The sequence below is a fragment of the Phyllopteryx taeniolatus genome, chromosome 1, assembly GCF_024500385.1.
Source record: "Phyllopteryx taeniolatus isolate TA_2022b chromosome 1, UOR_Ptae_1.2, whole genome shotgun sequence".
Taxonomy (NCBI): domain Eukaryota; kingdom Metazoa; phylum Chordata; class Actinopteri; order Syngnathiformes; family Syngnathidae; genus Phyllopteryx; species Phyllopteryx taeniolatus.
Window position 1 is genome coordinate 38043363 of NC_084502.1, and position 26736 is coordinate 38070098.

Genomic DNA, 26736 nt, shown 5'->3' on the forward strand with positions numbered 1-26736 from the left:
CCTCCTCCAGGTGGCCAGTTGTCGTGATGCCTCGGTGAGGCCGGCCGACCGCTTCGGGTCCCTCGGTGTGGGTGGTGTCCCGTCCGCCGGGCTGCTCTCAGGTAGACTCCTGGGCCCAATCCCGCCTCTAGATTGATTGGGTGGGGTCCACAGCCACCGCGGTGCAGGCACAGCAATTACAGGACACTTCTGTCAGTCATTGTGCATGCAAAATGGTGTCAATTCACTTGTATGTGTCCGCAGGCACACACCCCTGGGACTCTTTCACTGGGTGTGGGGCCACTCACGTATTGCGACAAATAACTCATGAATATGCAAATTGCTTGGGTATCCCCCTCACTCACACTCTCGTCCTAAAGACTTTTATAATTTACAGTCACTCCCACCACACTTCAGTTGTATAGCCGGGTTCACGACCCTTGTCCTGCATGCTTCTTCTCCTGTCCTTGTCCTGTCCTTCCCTCACAGGGTGGAGCACTACTTCCCCATACAACACTCATATCTAATGTGTTCTAGATATATAAGGGTTTACTTTTCTCATCTTGTTTAGTGCTTTGTCTTTTCACTCCCCTCTAGAAACTTTGTTCTGTTCGACTGATTGACTCTTTTTCTCAATAAATATCCATTATAATACTAAGAAACCACAGCGGCAGCTTAAAAACTCCACTATGGCACAGTAAAACTGTTCCGGCATAAAAGGGATACAAATTCTCCATTCTGCTTGACCTAACAGCCGAACAGGACAAAAATAAATAAATAAATAAAAAATGCAGTTATTGCACACAAAGGATTCACCAGTACATATTAAGTCTTATTCAGCCGGTTCCTAGATAAACAACATCTGGTGTTTCGTTACATAATGTGTTATCATCTAAGATGGGTATAAGATCCAGATATAAATACCTGTAAATAAAAGCTGAAATGTTGATCTTGTCTTATATACCTCTTTTGGCAAACCCATTTTTACAGCCTCTCCCCAAAATTAAGGATTAGACCTCGCTGTTCAAATACTTTTAGAGGTGAGTGTAGAATGTTATCTCTGTAACTTACATCTGACTGTAACTTTAGCCACTACGTCACTGTGGCCAATTTTGTTGCTGGCAACACATTTGTAGCTCCCTGTATCCTCTGCGGTAGCCAAATTGATTTGGAGATCTCCGTCGCTGACCAGGGCCCTAGAAGGCAACGCACCATCCAGCTTGGTCCAAATGTACGTCAGTGGAGGAGTGCCATGTGCCAGGCACTGCAACCTGATCACCTCCCCGACACGCACTGCCACATCATCGGGCACAGAAGTAGCATACGGAGGGGCTGGGGGAAAAATGAGCAGGTTTATCAAGAGTTACACAATGATCACACTGCATTTATCCCAATATTCAATATTCTTTGTCCCAAGACAAATGTTTCACATGCGCCTCCAAACAAGACATCATCTGCAAAGCTTTACAACCACTATTACTATAATGATGTAAACACCTTTAAAACTTCAAAGTAATACATACTGTAAAACAAAAGCATGTCAAAAACTTAATCAATATTATTTGCTCGCATTCTCACAATGATATGCAAACATGGCTGTGTCTGGCAATTGCATCCCAACAGCGTTTGGAACAGTGTAAATGAAGTGTAAATTGTAAATAAATAAACATATCACTCATGTAGGCCATTCATCGTATAAAAAGACATTTTATTGAAAGCATTGTATATCTAATTAGTTTGGTGACAAAGTTTTAAAACGGTTTTACAGACTTTTTCCTGTTTTTTTTTCCTTTTATCCAATTTAAAACTGAAAAACATTTCAACTGTACACTGTCCATAAATTCAGATCTAAAACAAGACCAGAAATTAAAACACCATTACTTACTTTCCACATCCAGTGTAATGGTAACTTCAGTAGTTCCCATGTTGTTGACAGCACTGCAGATGTATTCCCCAGCGTCTTGGCGTCCCACATTAGGCAGTACCAGGTTGTTGTCCACCACCTTATGTCTCCAAGGGAGAGGGGACCGCAATTTGGACCATGTAATAGTTGGGGCGGGGAAACCTTGGACAGCAAAGTGGATAGAAAGTGTTGGATGCACCTACATTTACAGTACAGTAGTACCTTTATTTCTGTGCTTAATTTGCAGTGACACAACACAGGTTGGGACAGGCGGGACAGCAGTTTTAACTAGATTGATTACCATGGACATCACAGCGTAGGGTTGCAGTCTGTCCTTCCACCACAATCATGAGCGGCTCGGGAACAATGACTCTGGGCACGGAGGGCAGCTGGGAGCCTCCCTGCACGATGACTTCCACCTTGGTTTCAGTGCTACCTTCGTTGTTGCGTGCTACGCACACATATGTGCCACTATCTTCTGGACGAGCCACAAGTATCTGAGCCATAGGGAGGATAAATGTGTGTAGTAATCTTTAGGCTTAATGTGATGTTCAGGGAAGGTTTTCCAGGGTACAAAGAGTATTTATCTGACAGTACCTGCATGACTGCATTGGACTCCATGGGAACGGGGCTGGTCAGCTTGATCTTGCGGTTGCTGTCCAACCTGTGCCATGAGACAGAAGGGCGGGGCTCTCCTGGAGCCTGGCACTCCAAGTTAATGGGTTCACCGACCTTGATGTGCACTGGCCCAACAGGGGTGACAGTGGCCACAGGAGACTCTGATTGGACAAACATTCAAAACAGTCGGACTTACTATGAGACGGCACACTCAAGACCGCAAAATGATGGTATTGTGACACAGGGATGGGCATGATGAAATTATTAATGCCTGTGTAATTTGGTGGAATTTGCATGTTCTTAGGTTTGGGTGTAGTCTCTACATGCGGTGCGTGAGATTCATGTCCAAGCAGTTTGCTGCCTTTCTCAGATGAAGCAGAGCTGAAAGAAGTGCTTGCAACACGTGGAAGGCCAATACAGAATACGTTTGGCGTGGACAAAATTTGAGCTAAGTGCTTCTGAAGTAGTTCTTTAGTTTCTTATGGCATCTTACTTTAATTGAAAAAGCGCATTCAAATTGGTTGTTAATTTTCCTAATGAATTAGGATTGATGAGCATGCCCATCCCAAATGTGAAAAGTTGTGCAGAAAACATAATGTACATGAATGAAATGATCTTACCTTTCACAATCAAGGACACAATAGTGTGGGTGATGCCAAACGGGTTGCTGGCCACACAGCGGTAAGCACCATGATTCATGGGTTTTGCATTTGCAATGGAAATCACAGAACCATCAGGGCTAACTTTGACATTGTCTGTGGGTTGCAAGGGTTGCAAATGAAATCAGCTGTACATTTGGCAAATTAAAGAGAAAATAACCAAAATACAACCCGCACATCAGAAAAGGGGATCAAGAAAATGATTTCTACTAGTCTAAAGTTAATGAAAAAGAATGGATAATAAATAATGAGAAACATGCTTCTGAGGGGGAAGGAGATGTAAATGTGTGAACATGTCTCTATGCATTCGGTGAGGGGAAGACTATTGTTATGTGCGTGCAGGTGTGTGTTTTAAGAGTGAAGAGAGCGAGTGACGGAGAGAATGAGAGAGAGAGTGAGAGAAAGAGAGACAAAGAAAGAGTGAGAGAGTGAGATAGATAGAGAGAGATAGACAGACAGCGAGAAAGTGAAAGAGAGTGAGAGAGAGGGAATTCAGAGAATGAGAGAGTGTGAGAGAGAGGAGAGAGAGAGAGAGAGAGAGAGAGAGAGAGACAGACAGACAGGGTGATTTTGGTCAGTACCTGGCAGTGGTTGGTTGCCAGATAGCTTCCACTCCAGTCTGACAGGTTGGGCTCCGCTGTACACTTTGCACCTGAAGCTGGCCGATTCGCCGACACGTACTGCAGCGCTGTGAGGCTCGATGGCGATGATTGGACTTTGAAGACCTATTAAAAGAAAGGAGCGTTTTCGGCGACACCTTTTTACTGGTGAAGTCCATCCATCGTCTAACTGTTTTATCATTGACAAATTATGGGAGTGCGGCACGGTGGACGACTGGTTAGAGCATCAGCATCACAGTTCTGAGGACCCGGGGTTCAATCCCCGGCCCCGCCTGTGTGGAGTTTGCATGTTCTCCCCGTGCCTGCGTGGGTTTTCTCCGGGCACTCCGGTTTCCTCCCACATCCCAAAAACATGCATTAATTGGAGACTCTAAATTGCCCGTAGGTGTGACTGTGAGTGCGAATGGTTGTTTGTTTCTATGTGCCCTGCGATTGGCTGGCAACCAGTTCAGGGTGTACCCCGCCTCCTGCCCGATGACAGCTGGGATCGGCTCCAGCACGCCCGCGACCCTAGTGAGGAGAAGCGGCTCAGAAAATGGATGGATGGAAATTATGGGAGTGAGAGTGTAGCCGTGACATTTTTGGCACCAACAGCTGAAGTCGAGAAATAGAAACTGAGATAATTCAATCTGGAGGTCGAAATTTCATTCAGGAAGCAAGCAGGGTTGGATTCTTTGGTGCCCTGCCTGATTTTACCAGCTGCTGAGTGGTCTTGCCATAAGATTTCATTTCCTTTACCTTACTAAGATGTAATTCACTCTATGAACCTGCACACATTCACTTGTATTGGACCTCAGGGGAGCTTACGTGAGGAAGATGAAATGACCGACACAGAGACAGTGGCTCGGTGGATTTGAGACCCCGGAGTGCTCTGCACTTGACAGATGTACTCTCCCGCGTCCTCAGGGGTCGCTGACAGGATACGAAGCTGAGTGCCAACAACCTGTGTGCAGCAAAACAGTTATATGTAGCAATTATTTGACATCTATTACTACAATACAATACAACAACAATCAATAGAAAAAGTACAACGCTTCCCAGCCAAATATAAAGAGTAGATTTGCGGCCCCGACATAAAATTCCTACAGATAAGAGAATCTGACCAACAGTGATCCCTGAAAGTTCAAGAGAAGACTTTGACATGCAAACGCCACACAGGCGGAGCCGGGATTTGAACCCCGGGCCTTGGAACTGTGAGGCAGTTGTGCTAACCAGTCTCTCACTGTGCCGGTAAAAAAATAATTTTTATCATTTGGAAAAAAAAAATCACAATAATAAATAATAATACCAAAAATAGTGAATTTGTTTCTGAACCAAATCCCATACTACAATGTACTATGTACAATCATGTTCATCATGTTCTACCTGGTGATTGGACGATAGCCTTCCGCTCGCTCTCGTCCAAGTGACTCGGGGAGGGGGATTTCCAGAGGGGATACAATTGAGGTACAGGTTGTGACCCTCATGGACGTCTGCTTCTGACGGCTGGATTCTGACAATTGAGGAACTTTGTTCCGCTGTATGAACACAAACATACTCACTGAAGGTCAAAGTTGGACCCAGCACTGAACCTCTGGGCTGAATGGACAGAACATCTCACCTTTGAGCACCGCAACTTTAATGGGTGCGCTATTCGAGCCCACACTGTTGCTGCCGACACACATGTACGTGCCCGAGTCCGATACTTTTACATTTGGGATGAGCAGTGTACCGATGTCAGTGCGGTCCATGCTGGCCTAGAGAGGACATACCAGGAAGTGAGGAGATTAGAATGGCAATTCAAAGACTACTTTTTAATCATTTGACTCATCGTGAGACCACAGCAGCCAACTGTTGATGAACACTACTTACCTTGATTGAGTCCTTTGAAACAACACAAACATGACATTGTGACATCACAAGCTAATGTAACACAAAAGCACTACATTAGATGTAGAGGGGAATAGATTCTGATACAGAGGTTTGTGCCTAATTCCTACAGCAAAAGTTGGATACACAAATGATTGTATTAAAAGATGAATACATTGGGGCTGTTAGAACAGACTATGACACATGATGGTTGTGTGATTAAGCCTTACAAATACTCTGTCCTCAAATGAACACAAAAAAGGTGTTAGGGAGATGCATCACGGAGAACCTATTGGGCTGTTTAGAACAGATTTGTATTCCAGTACTTGACTGTTTAGCTTCCAGGCTGTAAATTACATTTTATTAAAATACCGCAAAGGGGAAGGGAATGGGGGTGGGGGGCGGCTCCGGGAAGGCATTTCCGCATCTGGGGGCTATTGGGGCATGGACAAAGCTGCTTAGCTGCAGCCTGTTCGAATGTAAGCCGGGCTAAACTGAGCAGCAGCTGAGGCAGACCCTGGCTCAGCGTGTGTCTGAACACACTGATGGGCTTACAAAGCGAGTCTTTTGCCAGAATATACAGAATTTCTGGTCGGTTGCACGGCAAAGTCTTGCTTCGCCTGGGAACGGCTGAAGCAAAGGGGTGGCACCAATAAACAGGCCCGAGAGTGTCGCTGAACCCCGGAGTGTTGTCCAGCAGCCAATAAAGAAAAAGCCAGGGGCCAGAGGCCGCATCTTGCACAAATGTGTAAAATGCTTCCAGTGTCTACTGCAGGCCTATGCTTTGTTCTGGTAACAGACAATGTGAGTGATGGGCTGATGTGGACGGTACAAAACGAAGGACAATAGATCATCAATAGGAGACAACATAAAAGCGACAGCTGCGTGCGAGTACATTAAGAAGCCAATTGGATCCAGGAAGTTGGTTTTAATGTGTTTGGCACCAACTCTAAAAGGACTTTGCAAGTAGCTCAAGGAAATTAATGGTTCCTAAAAGGCGTGAATCAAGGACATATTGGATCATGCACTTAGTTGACAATGTGTGAAGATGGTATTAGTAGAGGACAATGGATGTGATCTGCAGAGCAGGACGGACAGTGGACAGATGGACAGACCTGAAGCTCCTCAATACGTCTGTGTAACACATCGACACTGTTGCTTTTAAAGTGATGGAAACCATGAGAGGGAATGGCCTGAGCAAACGTCAGAACAAGGGGAGGTACCAAAAACAAAAGGGTGGGGGAGTACACAAACACAAGGGAGGAAAAAAAAAAAAAAGAGGTAAATCGTCACAATGCAGAAACAATCACAGTATGGTTGGCGTCGGAATCACCTGTGCAATATACGGATATGTTTGTGAACACACTCTCAATCATGCTAGCGACATCTTACGTTAGCATCATCATCATCATCATCATCATCATCATCATCCTGGCGGCATCTCACCTGGGGTGGGATTTGTCCCCCGTTTTTGAGCCAGGTGAGCTTCGGGGTCGGTGATCCTGATGTGCGACAGTACAATCTCAAGCTGTCGCCCTCTTGAGCATCAATATTTTGAGGACTGACTTGAACTTGGGGCTGTGTGCCAAGGCCATTGGGGTTCGATGCTTGAAGAAAAAAAAAACACACATGGCAATGATTTCTGGTACCGAAAACATCCTTTACAGACATTTCTCTTCTTAATATAATCCACCACCACTAAAGCATCACATTTGTTATTTTTTTGTCCATCTGCTCATTGGTTATCACTATTACCACTACCTCCATGCTTCATGGATAATTAAGTAGTGACTAGACCGTCCTGATAAAATAAAGAGTGCTGCCAGTATGATTACGTGTTCTATTGAAGCCAAACTGACTCAAACTGTGAAATTAGATTCCTTTCCTTCGTGTTTTCTTGTATTCTGTGGTAATCCTTTGCTGTCCTCCTGTCTTACGTGAAAAAGACTGCTTTGCAAAAAAAAAAATTTAAACAACAAAGCTAGTCGTGGCCGAAAACCTTTAGACAGCGAGAGATTACTGATGATTATTATTATCATTACTGTAACAGTTACATCTTACTTTAAAAACCCCACATATGACGGATGGTGAAATATTTTCCCAAGGATAAATGGGATTATTAAAACAAGTGGAACAAGACGTCTTAGGCCACAAAATGTTTCTCTGGGAGTACTGCATTGAGAGCACAGTGTCAGATCTGGGCTGGAGCTATAGCTTTAAAGTTGCGTACTGTGTATAAAATCACTCCACACACAATGAGAGCATACTTTTGACAAAGAGGGAAACACGTGCTGTGTGCTCGCCGTGGGTGTTCAGAGCTTTGCAGGCGTACTCCCCCTCATCTGCCTGATCCACTGCTGCAAAGGTCAACATGTTGCCTCTTATCACTGCCCGGGGACTCATTCTGTTCCCAGGACCCCCTGTAACAATCACAATTACATCCTGTCACTACACCAGTGGGGAGACAGCAATTCTACTGGAGGTCCGACCGGTCCTACCGATCCATTCGATGGCGGGATTTGGGTTGCCGGTCACTGTACAGCGAAACTCAGCCCTCTGCCCTTGTTGCACAGTCAGCATAGAGGGGTTGATGTTGGCTACAGGCTGGGCCCCCTCTGCAGCTGCAAAAGACAAAACAGTGAGAATCCCAATTGATGGACCCTGTGATGGAGTGCCGTAACATAGACACTTTTGGTACTCTTACTCCGCAGAGTTGATGAAGGAAAAGAAAAGTGGCAGGAAGCCATTGGTGTGGCCTCCGAACATATTGCTGCCTTTAAGAGTTTGGCAGGGTGCAATCCTGAAAGCCGCCAAAGCAAAAGAAAGGCTTCTTTTCATTAGAACTGGAGCAGGAATATGCAGGCCAGCTGAAAACCTCTGGGACTGTTGAAACTGTGAAACTCTGACCTTTGAGACATCAACAGTCCTGAGAGGCTCCATCAGACTGATGGGAAGGAGCAACAAATGGGAAAACATGTTGGGGAGGAAAAAATAAAAAAGGTTTTGATTCTGAGTAAGTAATTCCTTTCACCAACAAAGTATCTCTAATATCTATTTTTATATTATTGTCTTTAAACTTCATTGTCATCCCTCAATCCACACCTATTTTAGTATTTAGGTGAACTAGTCATCAAACAGCCACAAACCTAAAGAAGTGGAGTATAACAATTTCCAAAAAGAAAAAGTAAGACAAAATATAAAAATCGAAATCAGTCAACAAACTGCATTGCCAATTAAAACAAGACAATGAATGAATCACCTTTGTGTTTCTAGACAAAATGAAAGTATAAAATTCAAAATAACAGAGCCTGTGAAAAGTGGCAAAAACAAAACAAAAGCAAAAAAAAACAAGATTTGTCATGTTATTCTAGCTATTTAAGTAAGGACTCCCTATACAGCCCTACACTCAACACCTTAACTGGTGTTGAGAATAGTAATACTCATTCTTCCCCCTGAAAAACAATTTCAGGGGGAAAACACTCAAGAAAATGAATACGCTCCTTTTCCTGTTTTGATTACATTGATATTAAATACAAAGTGTAGCATTATTTGATTTCCATCTGTAAACCTGACAATCACAAATGGGCTGCTTGGCACATTTAGCTATGCAAAGAGGTTGTAATGGGATGTATTAAGCACAGTATGATGTTTGAAGCCCAGATGAAACGGGTTTCCCAGCTCAGCATGTTTCCTGACAGGATGAAGAAAAGAGAAAAGAGGAAAAAGAAGGGACACCTCCGAAGTCTGAATGTGGAGACACTGCTGCTTTTTTAATAGTGATTACATTTGTTGTGGGCCCTTGGAACAAACTTGGAAAAACTTGGAATGTCATCCATCCATCCATCCATTTTCTGAGCCGCTTCTCCTCACTAGGGTCGCGGGCGTGCTGGAGCCTATGCCAGCTATCATCGGGCAGGAGGCGGGGTACACCCTGAACTGGTTGACAGCCAATCGCAGGGCACATACAAACAAACAACCATCCGCACTCACATTCACACCTATGGGCAATTTAGAGTCTTCAATCAACCTACCACGCATGTTTTTGGGAGGTGGGAGGAAACCGGAGTGCCCGGAGAAAACCCACGCAGGCACGGCGAGAACATACAAACTCCACACAGGCGGGACCGAGGATTGAACCCCGGTCCTCAGAACTGTGAGGCAGACGCTCTAACCAGTCGTTCACCGTGCCGCAACTTGGAATGTAAAAAAGGAAAAAAAAGAAAAAATTGAAAACTAAGAAAAGGCATTGCGAAAATGGTTCTCATCAAAGCATACTATAGGTTTTCATCTGATATGTTTTGGTTTTAACAGCATCAAAAGTGTGTCGTTTTGTTACATGATAACTACTGTATAATAAAATCTTTTTTTTTTTTTTAAACAGCTGACATTTTATTTACTGCAAGAAAATGTTATGCTGGCAAAGGTTCCCACCTTTGCAATGTTTCCATTATCTAATGGGGAAATGTATTTGAATCAAAAGGCAAGCAGCCTCCGAGAATGGATTGTTTGTTCTGAGGGTCCACTGTAGTCGATTACTTTTCCATCTTATTTAGCTAAACTTACATTTTCTACACTTCATGTTCAATGTGTTGCTGCTATGTTTGCATTACTTTCAAATGTTTTCAAAGGCTTACCATTACAGCCACACTCAGTTATTGAAAGTGCTCCCAACATTCATGAGGAGCTGAATGAGTAACTTTCCCTGCAGTGATAGATAAACCAAAAGGAGGGGGCTAGTAATGCTCATGTACAATCTAGACTTCAGTCTTGTGGACTGAAAGAAAGAGCTCAGTTGATTGTACATGAGCCAAAACTACATCCTCTGGAGGATGATTGCATGCAGATGCAGAAGCAGAGAGATACAAGAAGCAAGTGTTCTTCTGGAGAGCGAAAACCATGCCCATGCTGACTTACGCTTTCTGTGTCCTTCAAACATTTCATAGGCTGTGTAAAACATCTTTGTCTGTGAGGCCTCTAGAGATGGGGGAGGGAGAGGGAGGGGGAGGACAGGTAAACTGATAGGTCAGTTCTTTGGGTTGTTTACCTCCCGTCTCTCCTTGAGACATTCTCCAATGTGAGGCCACTGCGGTATCAAACATAAATGTAAAAATGATACAAAAAATGAATTAGGGGTGGGACTCGATAAAAAAATATCTAATTAATTAGAGGCTTTGTAATTAATTAATCTCAATCAAATTTTAATTGTATCACAATATGTGTCCCCCCCAAAAAATCAACAGGGTTTAATTTTAATTTACTTTAGTGGATGACTGAATCAAATAATTGACACTGACAGGAATATTAACTCTGTAAAAATACATTTAATTGCATTTCAATACAGTACCGTAGTAAAACTAACACAAAATATCCCTGGGAAAAATTAAAAAGATCTAAATTTACAGTGCCATTTTAGGGCAGTTTTTTTTAAAACACTATTGCCGTATGAAAACTCCTTTTTGCACAAAACTACGCTTATCAAAGCTTCCATTGCATTTTTTTTTTTTTTAATGAAATTTGCCTCCTATCAGTACTAGCAATTCTGTTTAATCCAACTCCTCCATTTTGGCAGTGTAATTGGTCTACCGGGAAATTGTGCACTGACAAAGGTTCTGCGTTGTTTGGAAAACAAAATGCGATTAAGATGCATTCATTTTTTAAAAACGAATTATTTGTTTGTAACTAATTAATTGCAATTAATGCATTAATGCAAGTCCCACCCCTTAACTGAATTAAGCTGGCATTATCCTGACAGGACGCGACACAGTGGCCGACTGGTTAGCCCATGCCTGCGTGGGTTTTCTCCGGGCACTCCGGTTTCCTCTCACATTCCGAAAACATGATAGGTTAAATGAAGACTCTAAATTGCCCGTAGGTGTGAATGTGAGTGCAAATGGTGGTTTGTCTATGTGTGCCCTGCGACCGGCTGGCGACCAGTTCACGGTGTACCCTGCCTCTCGCCCGGAGTCAGATGGGATCGGCACCAGCACGCCCACGACCCTAGTGAGGACAAGATATCCTGATAGGTAGATTTTTGGATGTACTGCTATGCTGTAAAAATAGCAAAGGTGCCCCGAAAAGAAAGCAATAGAAGTCCTACTTACATAGAAGTGCATGGTTGTGGATGACCATTATGTACTGTATCCTCCAGTGGTTTATGCTACTGTATGTGCATATAAGTTGTTCAACAAAACGATCAGATTCCAGTAATAAGTCGATTCCAGTAATAAGTCGAGCAAATTAAACTATTGTTGGAATGACGTTGAATTTATGCAAAAAAGATAGCTCTATAAAGATTGAAGAAAGGGATGTGGTTTAAGATTTCAAGTATACAGGTGGCTACAAACGCATACAACTGCATTGATCTGTGCTGTAAATTAAGCATACATAAAATATCTGCACTAACTATTGGTTATATTATTAGTTAATATTATTAGCACAAAGACGAACATATACAATACATGATAAATCAAACTCTTTAACGGAGATAAATATTAAAAAAGGCATCTTATCCTCATTGAATTTGGATGTCTTAATTCATATTTGCATGCAATTAAATTTCAGACTAACCTCATCTAAACTTTATTGAGAATTAAAGTCAACTGTGTGTTAATGCGAGTTGGATCATGCTCATCTCGCAGCAAAGTGGCCAGTGGGTAAAATTGTAAAATAAAATACAACAACACATGGATTAATAAACATTTCTCACAATGCTTCAAGACAAAAAAATACACTCATAGAGCATGACAATGAGATGGAAACGCAGGTACGTAGCATGGCCACACATGCAGGTTAGTAGCAACAAGCCATTTCAGATACATCAAATGAAAAATTGTGTCACATGACAGCTGTTAAAAACATACAGCTTGTGGTCATTTTATATTTATGCTTAAAATAACGTGAGCTCTGTTCGTACAGCGGAAAAATCTCTATCATTGCTTGAATCCATATTCCATTTTCCACCAAATACAAATTTGAACACAAACAATGTAGCATGTGGACGTTACATGAGAGATCTTTTAAAAATAATATTGAAAACATGTTTATACAAGCACCTTTGGGTATATTTTCAAATTGTGTGACATAGACAAAGCACCCTGCAGCATGGACAAACTTTATGGGCTAAAATTAAGCATAACATTGATTTTGTTTGTACAACAATCTCTCTTAAAAGTCTACACACGGTGTGCAGTTACATTTGCCACATAGAAACATTTCACAACAACAATTCAGTCAAAGATGTATCAACAACATTCAAGATTATAAAATACTATCGTAGTTGTTTTATTGGTTCTCCTGCATCTGAAGTCAGACGTGAAATACCTGATCAGTGTGCCCATAAATGTGACTTCTGTCGTCACTCAGGAAACAAAAGCTAGTCCAGGAGCATATTAAAAAGTCAAACAAAAATGTTGCCAACTGCATGGCGGACAGCACCATTTGGGTCACCAGCATCCGTGACCTGGATTATTTGAGATGTCACAGCAAATTCATGAAGGCATACTCGGCATCTTTCAATTGGTCCTTAAAGAAGTCCTCTTCGATTGTCTGAGTCACTAAACACCTGTCGGGCCACCGCATTCTTCCTCACCACTCCACTAAACAGCTCGGGCAGGTAGGACACCACGGAGCCCAAAGTTAAAGGAGACAACACCATGCTAGTAGAATCTCTAGCCGTAGGAATCAGCAACTAGTCATCAATAAAAGCAAATGAACCACCACCGATTTATTCAACCCACATGGAAAAGAAGCAGAAAATTGGGTAAGTACTGTAAAAGAGCGCTCAGTCAAGGGTGAGCGCCCATTAGTTATGCTGTATGTCAAATTACAACCCCAATTCCAATGAAGTTGGGACGTTGTGTTAAACATAAATAAAAACAGAATACAATGATTTGCAAATCACGTTCAACCTATATTTAATTGAATACACTACAAAGACAAGATATTTAATGTTCAAACTGATAAACTTTATTGTTTTTAGCATTAACTTAGAATTTTATGGCTGCAACACTGTTCGAAAAAAGCTGGGACAGGGTCATGTTTATCACCTTTTCTTTTAACAATATTCAATAAACATTTGGGAAATGAGGACACTAATTGTTGAAGATTTGTAAGTGGAATTCTTTCTCTTTCTTGCTTGATGTACAGCTTCAGCTGTTCAACAGTCCGGGGTCTCCGTTGCCGTATTTTATGCTTCGTAATGCCCCCACACATTTTCAATGGGAGACAGGTCTGGACTGCAGGCAGGCCAGTCTAGTACCCGCTCTCTTTTACTACGAAGCCACGCTGTTGTAACACGTGCAGAATGTGGTTTGGCATTGTCTTGCTGAAATAAGCAGGGGCGTCCATGAAAAAGATGTTGCTTGGGTGGCAGCATATGTTTCTCCAAAACCTGTATGTACTGTTCAGCATTAATGGTGCCTTCACAGATGTGCCATTGGCACTAACACAGCCCCATACCATCACAGATGCTGGCGTTTGAACTTTGCGTCCATAACAGCCTGGATGGTTCTTTTCCTCTTTGGCTCGGAGAACACGACGTCCACAATTTCCCAAAACAATTTGAAATGTGGACTTGTCGGACCACAGAACACTTTTCCACTTTGCATCAGTCCATCTTAGATGAGCTCGGGCCCAGAGAAGCCGGTGGCGTTTCTGGGTGTTGTTGATAAATGGCTTTTGCTTTGCATAGTAGAGTTTCAAGTTGCACTTACAGATGTAGCGCTGAACTGTATTTACTGACATTGGTTTTCTGAAGTGTTCCTGAGCCCAAATGGTGATATCCTTTACACATTGATGTCGGTTTTTGATGTAGTGCCGCCTGAGGGATCGAAGGTCACGGGCATTCAATGTTGCTTTTCGGCCTTGCAGTAATTTCTCCAGATTCTCTGAACCTTTTGATGATATTATGGACCGTAGATGATGAAATCCCTAAATTCCTCGCAATTGTAGGTTGAGGAACATTGTCCTTAAACTGTCCGACTATTTTCTCACACACTTGTTCACAAAGAGGTGAGACTCGCCCCATCGTTACTTGTGAATGACTGAGCAATTCAGGGAAGCTCCTTTTATTCCCAATTCGCCTGTTCACCTGTGGGATGTTCCTAACAGGTGTTTGATGAGCATTCCTCAACTTTCTCAGTCTTTTTTCGAACGTGTTGCAGCCATAAAATTCTAAGTTAATGATTATTTGCTAAAAACAATAAAGTTTATCAGTTTGAACATTAAATATCTTGTCTTTGTAGTGTATTCAATTAAATATAGGTTGAACATGATTTGCAAGTCAACGTATTTTGTTTTTATTTATGTTTAACACAACGTCCCAACTACATTGCAATTGGGGTTGTATATTATAATTGATCCCATAATATATATGTCTAGTCCAGATTTTTCGTTTTAAAAATCCACAAGCTGTACCTCTGCAGATAAAGCAGGAAGTTGCTAAGTCGCACCAGCAAGAATGAGTATAACGTACTTATGAGGAAAGTGTTTAACGTTGAGAGCAGAAGGCAAAACTATTGGGAGTTAGGGCTTCAAGCTTAAGATGTTGTTAGGCAGTAGCCAGCCATGTGTTCACAGAGCACAAAAAGCAGAGAAGCATGCGCCATTTCAAGCTAAAGCAGGAAGAAGGTGTGGGGGAGTCAGAGCTGGTTGGGTGGTAGAGGATGCTAACGGTGCCAAGGATCACAAACCTGGCACATAGAGGACAGCATTGCCCTCGTCCATAGCGAACATGTTGGAGCCTGTGCAGACGTACACGCCAGCGTCCTCTGGCTGGACGTTCTGAATGGTCAGGATTCCGTTGAAGTCCATCGCCCGGTTGGGAAGCTTCCCGTTACCCAGCCGGGTCCAGACGAGCGTGTAGGCTGGTGACTGCAAATAACACAAAAATTAAAGGCACGCGCAACGACAAAAGAATGTTTGTCTTGCTTAACTTAAAAAGCTCTTTCATTTATGTTGTTATAGCCAATAACAAACTAGCAGAAGTTAGTGGCTTTCAAAGCTGGATTTACACTTTGGGTCAAGTGACCCAATTCTGATTTTGGAGGATAAATACTAGGAATGAATTGGTGCTGATTCGTTTTCACTCGTGATCGTGCAAAAAAAAAACCAACAACAACGTCGAGTCAGAACTTTCAGATTTGAATTAAAACAAATCAAAGAATAACATACTACGACAAGAGCTGCAATCCTGCCATGCCGTATTTACTTCCTTTGTTTCTACAGATGCCGCCATTTTGATTTACTGCGCATGCACATATGCACTGTTGTACAGTGTTGTATGGGAGAAAGTTGTGCAAGATTAATTGATCACATTATGGCAGACATTTGATAGCAGCTAACAGCTAGCTAGCGGCTAATGTTCTCACTCAGCGTGGATTTACACATTTTACGGACAGAAAAAGACGAGCGCAAAACAGATCAAGGCCTCGATACGCCTAGGGATCCTGGTTAAAGTAATTCATTTTAAACTAAAAAGAAGTGTTTTGGCAACTTTTTTTAGCGGTTGCCAAAATGTGTCAGTGTACCCTCTTTTGAGGTTGTGACAAAATCTGCAACCCCAAAAACCAACCAGAGTTAACCAGAGATCTATGAATAGTGTTCAAATAATCCAATTGGATTTTTCATTTGTTGGACAATGACGTCTTTATTTCGGAATAATCGAAGGAGTAACAATTCGATTGTGATTCGCTACCCATCCGTTACTATCAATGCGAATAACGAATGAGGATCTACAGTCCGAGCGCTAATAAATACAAATGGATTTGTTAATCCTCTGACACTGAGAAAAATCTGGCAATGTGTCTACAGTATAAGAGGGCTGATCAAATATACCCTGTTGTTGTGAGCTTGATGTCATCAGAATACGCTGAGCAATAACGTGCACATCAATGCAAACTATCACAACACAACTGTGGTAAATCAAAACCTGAAACAATCAAAGCTTGGAGATCCATAGATCATTAAATTGGGAAAACGATGGCTAATGGAGGACAGTGGAGTAATGTAAAGGTCACCTACTTTTTGGATGGAGTGAGTAAGTCAAGACCTAAATCAAATGTAATGTTTAATATAATGTTGACACTTTTCGGTGTGTTGTTATTAAGCTGCATTTTGGGCCACTGGCCTTGCAGTTTGTCTCTGGGTGTTCAGTAAAGTATGGACAGTTATATTGCATATGGGTCACATTATAGTGTCGATTGGGTGAGAAATCATTTATACAATAGATACTTAATCAGAATCGGGTACTGTATGTGCATCTGTGGTGTATACATGTATATGCAGTCCAAAAAGCACCCAACTCATTTAGGGGCATACTGTATATTTATGTATGTTTCAAATGTGGTCTCAGGAGCCCTTAGCGCTTCGTTTAAAGGGACATACGAGAAGTGATGCCTGCAAATGTAACCTATGACATGAGTAGTATTATTGTGAAATATGCACATGTACATACATATTTTTTTTAAAAAGCAAGCTTTTAAGCCTGGGTCAAATTTTACACAAAGGTAAGCGAGTGGGTAATTTAACAAATCACTGCTCATTATTACCTTGCTCTTTGCTGTACAGATGAAGTTTACAGTCGACCCCACCCTGACTGTTTGAGCTTTGGGTTCCTCAACTGTCACTTCAATGGCTTTTGTTGGGATACCTGGTTAAAGGAGGAAAATGCTGAGCGAGTAATATGATGATGAACTTTACAAACTTATTAGCAGTGACATAGCAGAGTACTCTGAAAGAATAAATGTCGGTGAAACTTTAGACCGCTGAAGCATTCACCAGCTTGAGTTTAACATTGTAACATAAAGGTACTGAGGTACCAGAAGTCATGTTCAGTACATCTAGTACCACACAGGAAGCATATCATGGCAACAAGACTCATACACACTTGTGACAACAATTTCAGCACGACTCCTGTTGGTGCTCCGCTGGTCCCAGCAGGTGCAGATGTAAACACCAGCATCACTTGGCTGGACATTGGAGAAGTACAGTTCTGCTCCTGCATACAGGTAACAAACACCAATATAGTTTCTGCCCCATATGTTATTTATTCATGGATATCTAAATATCATAGAAGCTCAGGCAATGTGATTGCAGCATCTGTTGTACCTTGTCTGGGTCGGTCAGCACTGCTTGAGATGGACCGCCCGTCTTCTCTGGACCAGGAGAAGTAGTGTGGATGGGAAACAGACACTTGACACCGCAGGGTGACTGAGCCACCCTGGGTTGTTAGGACCCTCTCTGGATACACCCGCACCACCAATGAAGCTGCAGCTGCAGAGAGGCCAAAACAACCTTAAGAGGAATACTCTGAGAAAATCATAACAAACAGCAGTAAGTGTTTGTCACAGCTCCAGCACAATCAAAAATGTCTCACTTTCGGTTCCATTTAAAGAATGTAGAGTTAAATAAAAACATACAGAACCGCGCTAAGTTGGAAAGTGATACATTTCCATGCAGAACAGTTTGTTTTAAATTGTGATATCTAGCATACACAGTAAATGCAGATAAATATAACTGTAAATGGAACTCTGACAAACAGAATATTTGTGGTGCATTACTGTGACGTGCAGAACAAACTAAAACCATCCATCCATTTTCTACCGTCACTGACAAGAGTCCATTAAAAGCTAAGCATTATTATTTATGTCAAGACTTTTTCAGCTCCTAAAATGAATTAGATTCCCAATAGAATATAATGTGCCTGGTGATTGTATCTCTTTTTCATCTTTTCAGTTTTTTTTGTCATCTTACCATCATATGGATGGCACTTCTGTCTTTCCTGTGGGTTGCCAACATAACCAGGAGCACATCTGTGGTGAAAAACAGACAATGTAAACAATAAAACACCCGTATGTCAACAAATAAGAAAAAATTTACTGGCAATTTATCATTGGACAGGAGAACACAAATTGTACTTTGCACATCTAACACAACTGAAAAAATCACTGTTTGAATCCGCAAAAGTTGAGTCGAGGACACTGGAGGCATCTTGGTTGCCTCAGTTCAACTCTTGCGGATTACCGTAAACTTGAACACTGGGAATCTACGCTGTTTGAAGTTAACATGTCGGTAAGAAAAATACTTACCGCTCACAGTATTGGCCTGTGTATCCAGGCTGACAGGCAGTACACTGATAGCCTCCATTTCCCAGGCTCTCGCAGGTAGGAGAGAACCTGTCACAAGCAAGAAACTGAATGGACTGCAAAAACCCTACAAAATGTAATGAACAACAAAGCAGTATCAACACGATTCTAAAAACATATGTGGAAAATGTTCTCCACGAGCTTTTTCACATGCTGCAACTATTCTTTTGGATCGTCTTTTTTTTTGTTTGTTTTTAATTCTGCTGCCTGAATGTCTAATTTATAGATTACAGAACAAAAAGCCAATAGGTTTCAGCTCTTGACTCACTTTGTTGTTTTAATAATCTTTTCATAGCAGTCATTTTGGCCCCAACTAAAGCAGATACAGTAAATAGAGTGAAACTAAAGGGGAGGTAAAATACTGTGATATTATGGAAACTGTTAAGATTTTTTTTCTGGTTGTATTGAAGACATATTTATTCAGTTGTTTATTACAAAAATACAACTAATTCGATTTTGCACAGTACTGTATTTATATAATATGTTTATGGTTTTTCTGTTCCTGGTTGCACTCATTCACCCTGCTCCAAATGTGTGCCAGAATGTGATGTTATGTACCTGAACAACATTGGGATTTCTTAATAAGTTACACAGAGAGTAGGGGTGAGATTGCAATATTTGATTTGGCAGAATGTTTTCTAGCTACAGACCCTCCAGATTTTACAAGAAGGTTGAATTTGCTGTCAATAACTGCATGTGAGCAGTAGAAGACTTAAGCTATAAATAGTGGCGGAATGTGCAGTCTGGGCTTCTGTGCCAGAAACTCACTGGTTCTCCGGGTCAGTATGAGGGCAGGCACAGGGCTGGCAGTCCTCTGGTGTGCCAACAGTGGGGTCACCAAAGAAGCCGGAGGCGCACTGCTCACAGAGCTCACCTTGAGTGTTGTGCAGGCAGTTCTGAAGAGGAAAATATTTTTTCATGTGTCCATCACACCATTCAAGACATGATTTGTTAGTTTTCTGTTTCCTACTGTGCAGATGCCAGTCTCGGGGTGGCAGGAGTCTGAGTGGCCGTTGCACTCACAGAGCTCACAGTGACCTAGGTATAAGCCTCCACCGGTGCGAGTGTATCCGGGTGCACAGTCCTGAAATACATTTAGATGATGAAGCAATATGTTATGCCAATTAAGTCAGCCCCCTCGAATGGTTAACTGAAGTGAGTAATACAAGGAAAACTAACCTGGCAGGAAAGACCCTGGTATCCAGGCGGGCAGCGGCACTGCTCCACCTCCAGGGCCTGCGCCAGGCCGCTGTAGTTGGGCACGGCCACTTCCATGCTGATGTCGGAGATACTGGACGAGCGCATCTCAGTGTTGTAGGAAGCTTGGATCAGGATGTCATCCAGGTCAGCCAGAACCATCAACAAGTGCTCTCGTGTGGCCGGCATGCCATCAGGACGACGCCAGTGTTCCTGGAAATTATGATATGAATGATAGGAAATGGATAACAGTCTCCTTTTCACTCTGTTGGAGCCAAAATGATTTCTTAGTAGTGGTAGGAGTAGTGATTTTAATAGATATCAAGATTACCTAAAAACTACAGAACTGTTTTGCACTCCACTTTGAGGAGGGGTGAGAGGACCCGTGGGCCAAGGAATTGAACCTGTTACAATCTGGTGTAGCTATTGGATAAAAGAGCGTAAGGAATACATTTCTAATTCTTGCCATGTGAGACAGGGACAGGCACAAGATCAGCTGAAGCTGTGGTGAAAAAGGCTTGCTGCATCTGGCAATTAGCCCCTGATTTGTAATGGCAATCGGATCCCCGAAAGGACTGGAGTGAAGCAGTATCACCCACTATTTAGTATCATTAAATATTATTGGGCCTTTGCTTGACCAAGTACCTTGAAGATTTACTGTGATAAATCAAACGTGATGATTCAGGAAGGTATCAAATACATTTGCTGTGTCACAGTGAGGGCAATGGGCAATTTCCTCCACTCCAGCTCAGCGCAGCTTGATTGTTTTTCTCACCTCGGTGAAGATGACCTCAAATTGTTGAGTCTCTCTGCTGCCATGCTGCCTTCTCTGCCAGCGTTGTCCAGCTACCAGAGTGATGTCATTACCCTGTAGTAATAATTGAGAAGGCGTAAGAAAAGCTATATATAAACAAAATGTGTTTATGAGAAATAGGAGGCGCACTCACAATAATTTGCACATCGGCATCTTCAAGTAGAGTTCCTCTCGGACCAGCCACGTAGGAGATTGTGTATTTCAGTTTGCCACCATACGAACCCACCTTAAATATGTTGAAGAGCAATGAACATATTTTAGATACTTTGCTTCAGTCACAAAGTGTTCATAAACGGATGTAAACTCCACTAGAGTCCCAAACAATAAGCCTAGGTAAATCAGAGATGCATTAAATTATTTGGCTGGTTGTCAAGGTATTGTCTCTCGATGGGGCTTTAACAATCCTTAAAATGTTTTTTCCCCCCCTTTCATATCGATTGGAGCATTCCACTGCAGTCTCTTGAAACAGCCAGACTTACTGTACATGGTGGTGGTACAATTACAGGACTAATTAAAAAGAAATATATGTTGGGTTTGACAGGGCAGTATAATACTTTTTCTTTTCTTTAGAAAACATATTAAATGTTGGATGTAGACACTGAAACACTGCTTTTCTGAACCAGGAAAAGTAAGTAATGAAAATAAGCAATGACAAAAATCCCTTTTAATACTATTTCGGGTACCACAAAATTAGGAATAAAAAAGGTAAAACTACTTCCCCCCATATTTCATAGCAAGTGTTTTTTAATATTCATGATAATATGGCTTATGAAAAGTGAAATGTGAAACCTAAATATCAAACGAATGAGGAAGAACATTGCAGACTATATGACAAAGGACTAGTCAACAAAGGATAATGTAAGAAATGATATTTTCCTACAGTAGATGCATATGGGAAAACCAGAGGACTGGGATAAAGGAAAGGGCATAGGGATTGTGGGATGGGGTCAAAGGGTGCTGGGAAGCATGGCGCTAGGGGAGTTGACCCAAAGTTTTCAGTTACAGTACCTTATCCCCTGTGAACTGTGCGGGGAGCTGCCAGTAGAGCAGATGGTCCTGGTGCAAGCTGAAACCTTTGTAGACCAGAGAGTACTGGGAAGCGAGGGGTGAGGGAGCAAAGGAGAATGAGCCACAGAAATGGAGAGAGGCTAACAAGCAAAGAGGAAGTCTCGGAGGAAAAATGTGGGTGGGGGATACAGTTGAACTCGGTCTCGAAGTACGTGCTCCAGAGCGCTAATAAATCACTCATTGTGGTGCCAACAGTCCTACTGTCTGACAACTCACAGTAATGTGAAAATGACAGCTTAAGACATCTGAGGCTGGCTTTACAAAGACAGCAGGACAGACGACATTGAGTCCAAAGCTGTTCACGATTACAGAGTGCTTGATGATAGCACAAGGCCACAGTTACAGCAGTTTATCTATTCCTTATTCTATTATTTTGTTAATCATTAACATTATTTGTTCCCTGAAGTTCTGTACCTTGCTAACGGCTCCAGAAGCACGAGCAGTCATCTTGCTCACTGTGTTCTCGGTCTGGTGATTCACAGCAAAACCACAACCCAAAAGAAAAGGAGGAAGGTGATGGGGAAGCTAAGGAACCAATAATATCACTCTCACAATCTCTGACAAAGGGTACCTGCATATGAGACACATGGCCTGGAGAGTACGGTTGGGGTCTGGCTGGTCTAACTGAAGAGGAGATGTCAGACGGACGACGAGGTGGGCTCAGGTTACGCAAAGGCCATCGAGGGGAAGAGGAAAAGGATGAAGAAGAGGAGGATTTTGGAACACGAGAAGAGGTGAAAGACGAGAGTGGAGACTGTTGAAGGGAAAAGTTCGAGAGGAGTGCCCAGACCTCATCATCGAGCTGTCTGACATCACCCTGAGGAGACATAAAGTGGGTATATCCAAAGGATACGTAACCATGCTAACACTAACAGGTCATGGGGTTTAGAGTTATCAGACCATGTATAGAACATGACTGCAAGTAATAGTCATGTTTAATCATGCATTTTAGACAGGGTATGCACTACACACTCAAACAACAGTCAGACTCCAGTGATCTCTTCTCAATCAAACACTGTGCCTGAGGAGATTTGAACCGGCTACAAAGTCTTGAGCATTCACGTGCAACAGTTTTTAACTGTGGTCCGTCCCCATGAAGCATCCGTTTCTTGAAAGTGACGTTGCCTGTGTCGAGGTGTTTTTTATCCGCATCAAAACCAGAGAACGCACAAAAGACTACAGTTCAAGGTCAAATCCATGTTTTCGTTATTCTATTCACAATTTTCGATCCATGTTAAACCTTTCAGGCTATGGCGGCACGGTCAGAGTGGGAACAGCACTTATTACGAATGGGACCTGAGCTACAGAGATTGTCTGAGAAGACATACTATTAGTACATTTTCCTCTTTCAGTGCACACCCATCAAGCAAGTTTTAAGACATTTTCCTCATTCCTAATCGGTTTCTAATTAAAATTCATGCATGCAGCTGCTCATCAACTTACTGTACATCAAGTATTTTTCTCGTCTTTTTGCTAATTTATGTAACAATGGTGTGAGGGGAATTGACAGAGATGAGAGCCAAAGTCCATTGTGATCCTTATCATGTTTTACGCATTCTTTGCATAACAATTTGTAATACAGGTTGTAACAAATAACTCACTAGCTTTTTTTTGGCTTTGCGGGTGTCTTTATCCTCAGAAGCCAATCGTTTCCAAATGGAGACATCTTACTGAGCTGCTCCTCTGGCAACTAAGTCATTCTATTGATGTAGATAAAGCGTAGGCTTTGATCACTTTCCTTATCACTGAACTGATAGTATTTGGGAATGCTTTGCCAGTGTTATTCGAGCAAAGTTAAACTCTAAGTAGCTCTTTAATGGTCCATTCATTTACTTGGCTTTCATTTCCTCTGCAGTATGCAATGAAAGCCTTCAAAATTAGAGGTCAAATCGAAACACTGTTGTAAAAATATCATGCAGCGGCACATACATTCATGTGGCATCAAGAAAAAAACTATAGCCATACAAAGCACAACATAATTTCTAAAAGTATAGCTGCTTAAAATGCATTTGAACAAACTCTAGTTTGATACATGCCATACTGTTGTTTTTCTAAAAACAGCAGAAAATCCGAACCAACAACCAAAAGACACACCAAAGCCACCTACGAACACTTCCATACCTGTTCTGCTCGTTTCATACGAGTAAAAGACGAATCTGTCTACATGTGGTACAAGGAAAACATTAGAAAACTTAATTCATACAAAAGTAATCAATTCAAGTGATTTGATAAGAGCTGTATGTCGAAAAGATAGACAGATAAACGAGAGACTGGTTGCGATTTGAAGGAATAAAAGTCAAGCAAGTGAATGAGAGGGCTACAGATTCCGGGTGCACCGCTAGGTTCACTGCTCACAAGCTCTTTTGGTACTGACCTTGTCTCCCTGGAAGACCCCAGGAAGCTGCCAGTAGTGGGGCTCCTGCCCAAGGTAGTCAAAGTTGCTGTAAGATAGTTGAGTTCCCTCAGTGGAAACCTCAACTGTAAAACCAGTGGAGATTCGGTTTGTCCGTTGACGGTTCACTAGCGCGAATCCCTGGAAGTTCCCTGGGGAAAATGTTGATGATACCTACAGGAATGCATTCAGAAACATAATGGAGTTTATGAGGAATATAAATCTTGGAAATGGGAAAACAAATTGGACACAGTGACCAAAAGTCAAGTGAAGCTAGGCTTTAATTAGACTTTCAGTACGTGAACTGATTTAGTCTTATAAAACCAAACGGTCTTATACAAACATTTAGAAAATTGCTGCTGCATGGCCAAAACAGAGACGAGTTTCTGTTGTGAAGGTGGAAACCAACAAAACCACAGGGTTTACTGCCTTTGCGTGGCCTCTCCAATGAGGCAACTTGCACTTTCCATAGACATACTTTTTGCCCTGGCTACTTCTGTGAGAAATGGTTTACAGGCCATTTTGATTCTGGTGTGGTGGCTTGATCCTGCCATTACATTAGGCTAACCTGTGCATCATTTCTCTTGGAAGAAAATTATACTTGATTGACAGTTAATTTTTGCTATTTCGTAACCACTTTGTCATGCGTCAACACTGAAGGGGGAACCTTGTCTTAGCCCTTTTCAAGGCTTCATTGCATACCAGGTCTCTGTAGTAGTTAGAGCTGGAGCACTGCTGGGTGACACCCATACAGAAACAGGACAGGCAGCCATCTTTGTTTTGCTGGCTAAGATGGAAAGTGCCAGGCTTGCATGTGGAGCAGGATGGATCTTCAACGTTCATCTATAAAATAATGGGATTATAATTCATTGTGATGCATAGGGCAATTTAAGGCCAGTCCATGCTACATAAGAAGAAGACAGTAGCCCAGAAAATGACAAAAACAAGTCATTGTGATTACTTTGCAGCGACAAGATCCGCCATTGCAGCCTTCACTTCCTCTTGGATCGCAGTTGTAGCAGTTACCTATAAGCGCACAACAGAGGAGATTGTTGAAGGGAGAGTCCTTTGTCCAGACCATATTTGGGTGAGATAATAATATTCTGTATCAAAGCACTGCATATACCATTGACTTCGTTGTTGCCCGAAATACACTTCTGTCCAAACAACGGGTTGCCTGCGTATCCTTGTGCACATCTGATATGGATTGGAAAACAAAAAGGTCAGTGAACGCAAAGAAGACTGTGAAAGCTGGGACATCCAATTTTACAACGAGAAAATCACTAAATGATGAAAAATCCCATATAGTGCATCATTCAGTAATGTTAACTGTATGACAGGAAGCATGGCTCCTATTTATTAAACAAAACTAACCAATTATATTTGGCACAAAAAAGCTTTACCAAAAAGCTTTTTTGATTGTTTGCCTCAGAAATGCATAAAGCATAGCCCAAGACACAATTTCCATTCACCGTATCCCTGAAGGTAATTCTCTGTAATTATACAGTATAACATACACTTGACACACAGAGGAATAGAAATTGCAGAAACATTGGGCAGGTAATATAGTTGGTTGCAGGAAAAGATGCTAAGAAGAGACTTGGTGCTAAAAGTGTGACAGTCGGTAAGAATGTGCCATTGACCCCAGCCAGTTGCAAAGCACTACCACCAGAGGATAGGCAGAATTAAGTACAGACTGTGCAGGCTGCCTTGAGGATAATCAGTCTTACCTCACCTGTCCTATGGCAGCTTCGAAGGTCAACAGTCAACAAACTGCTTCCATGCTGGCAAACTAGTCTAACTTCTGAGACATGCTGCAGATTCTCAATGTTCACCATCAGTAGATCTAAATATTGGCCAGTTATTTGGGGTATACACGTTTGTGCATCTCAACAGTCAGATTATTGACATAATAAGAATTTACCAATTGTGAATATTGATGTACATGTATGTAAATATTGTTCCATTGTAGGGAGTCTCGTCTTCACAGATCTTGTAATTTTCGGTGAACTGAAACTACTCTATCTTCTTTTATAAGCAACCCAACAGTCCAACAGAAGAAATTCAGATTTCAATGAAATCAGAAGGAACCGGGGCGGGTAATGTGTGTTGGCTGGAATGTGTGTGTGTGGGGGGTGCCTGGGTCGGTGCGGAGCTGGGTGGGGCGGCCCTCTTCGTCTGGGGTTGTCCTGCCTGATTGGCCTGACCTGCAGGATCCGTGCCTCTTAATCACTCACCTAGCACACACTCACACCACTCAGCGTATATTTTTCTCACTATTCACATCTGGACACAGATACATATTCAGGGGTTCCTGGGGGGCTGGTATGGGGTCGGGAGCGTGTGGGTGTTGGACCGGGTTTCAGCATGTTAGTGCTGTTTCCCGGTCCAGCCGCCCTGCCCCTCTGCCCTGCCTGCCCCCCTTTTAATACATCACACATGTGTTTTTTATTGCACCACATAAACCCATCTCTGGGGGACGGTGGGTCTGGGATG

General features: G+C 42.2%; 1 protein-coding gene across 13 annotated transcripts in view; it reads right to left on the bottom strand.

The window, feature by feature from the left end:
* Positions 1-26736, bottom strand: part of hspg2 (heparan sulfate proteoglycan 2) — a 116721-nt gene that overhangs the window by 18556 nt on the left and 71429 nt on the right. For 7 of the 13 annotated variants that reach the window (XM_061793929.1, XM_061794008.1, XM_061793981.1 and 4 more), the window contains 33 exons: positions 25367-25437; positions 25202-25266; positions 24943-25083; positions 24223-24414; positions 23970-24008; positions 22420-22665; positions 22263-22316; positions 21789-21872; positions 20914-21006; positions 20742-20834; positions 19949-20179; positions 19740-19853; positions 19538-19665; positions 18713-18799; positions 18378-18436; positions 17733-17897; positions 17512-17622; positions 17174-17274; positions 15317-15497; positions 10542-10601; positions 8126-8248; positions 7895-8047; positions 7074-7234; positions 6743-6820; positions 5380-5515; positions 5145-5296; positions 4587-4722; positions 3741-3884; positions 3121-3255; positions 2480-2661; positions 2184-2379; positions 1865-2044; positions 1051-1311 (listed from right to left, as the gene is read on the bottom strand). In XM_061793929.1, the coding sequence (XP_061649913.1) occupies positions 1051-1311; positions 1865-2044; positions 2184-2379; positions 2480-2661; positions 3121-3255; positions 3741-3884; positions 4587-4722; positions 5145-5296; positions 5380-5515; positions 6743-6820; positions 7074-7234; positions 7895-8047; positions 8126-8248; positions 10542-10601; positions 15317-15497; positions 17174-17274; positions 17512-17622; positions 17733-17897; positions 18378-18436; positions 18713-18799; positions 19538-19665; positions 19740-19853; positions 19949-20179; positions 20742-20834; positions 20914-21006; positions 21789-21872; positions 22263-22316; positions 22420-22665; positions 23970-24008; positions 24223-24414; positions 24943-25083; positions 25202-25266; positions 25367-25437 (4352 nt within the window). The remainder of the gene's footprint in view (positions 1-1050; positions 1312-1864; positions 2045-2183; positions 2380-2479; positions 2662-3120; positions 3256-3740; positions 3885-4586; positions 4723-5144; positions 5297-5379; positions 5516-6742; positions 6821-7073; positions 7235-7894; positions 8048-8125; positions 8249-10541; positions 10602-15316; positions 15498-17173; positions 17275-17511; positions 17623-17732; positions 17898-18377; positions 18437-18712; positions 18800-19537; positions 19666-19739; positions 19854-19948; positions 20180-20741; positions 20835-20913; positions 21007-21788; positions 21873-22262; positions 22317-22419; positions 22666-23969; positions 24009-24222; positions 24415-24942; positions 25084-25201; positions 25267-25366; positions 25438-26736) is intronic. The other 6 variants (XM_061794026.1, XM_061794035.1, XM_061793955.1 and 3 more) reach the window with 5 other exon arrangements.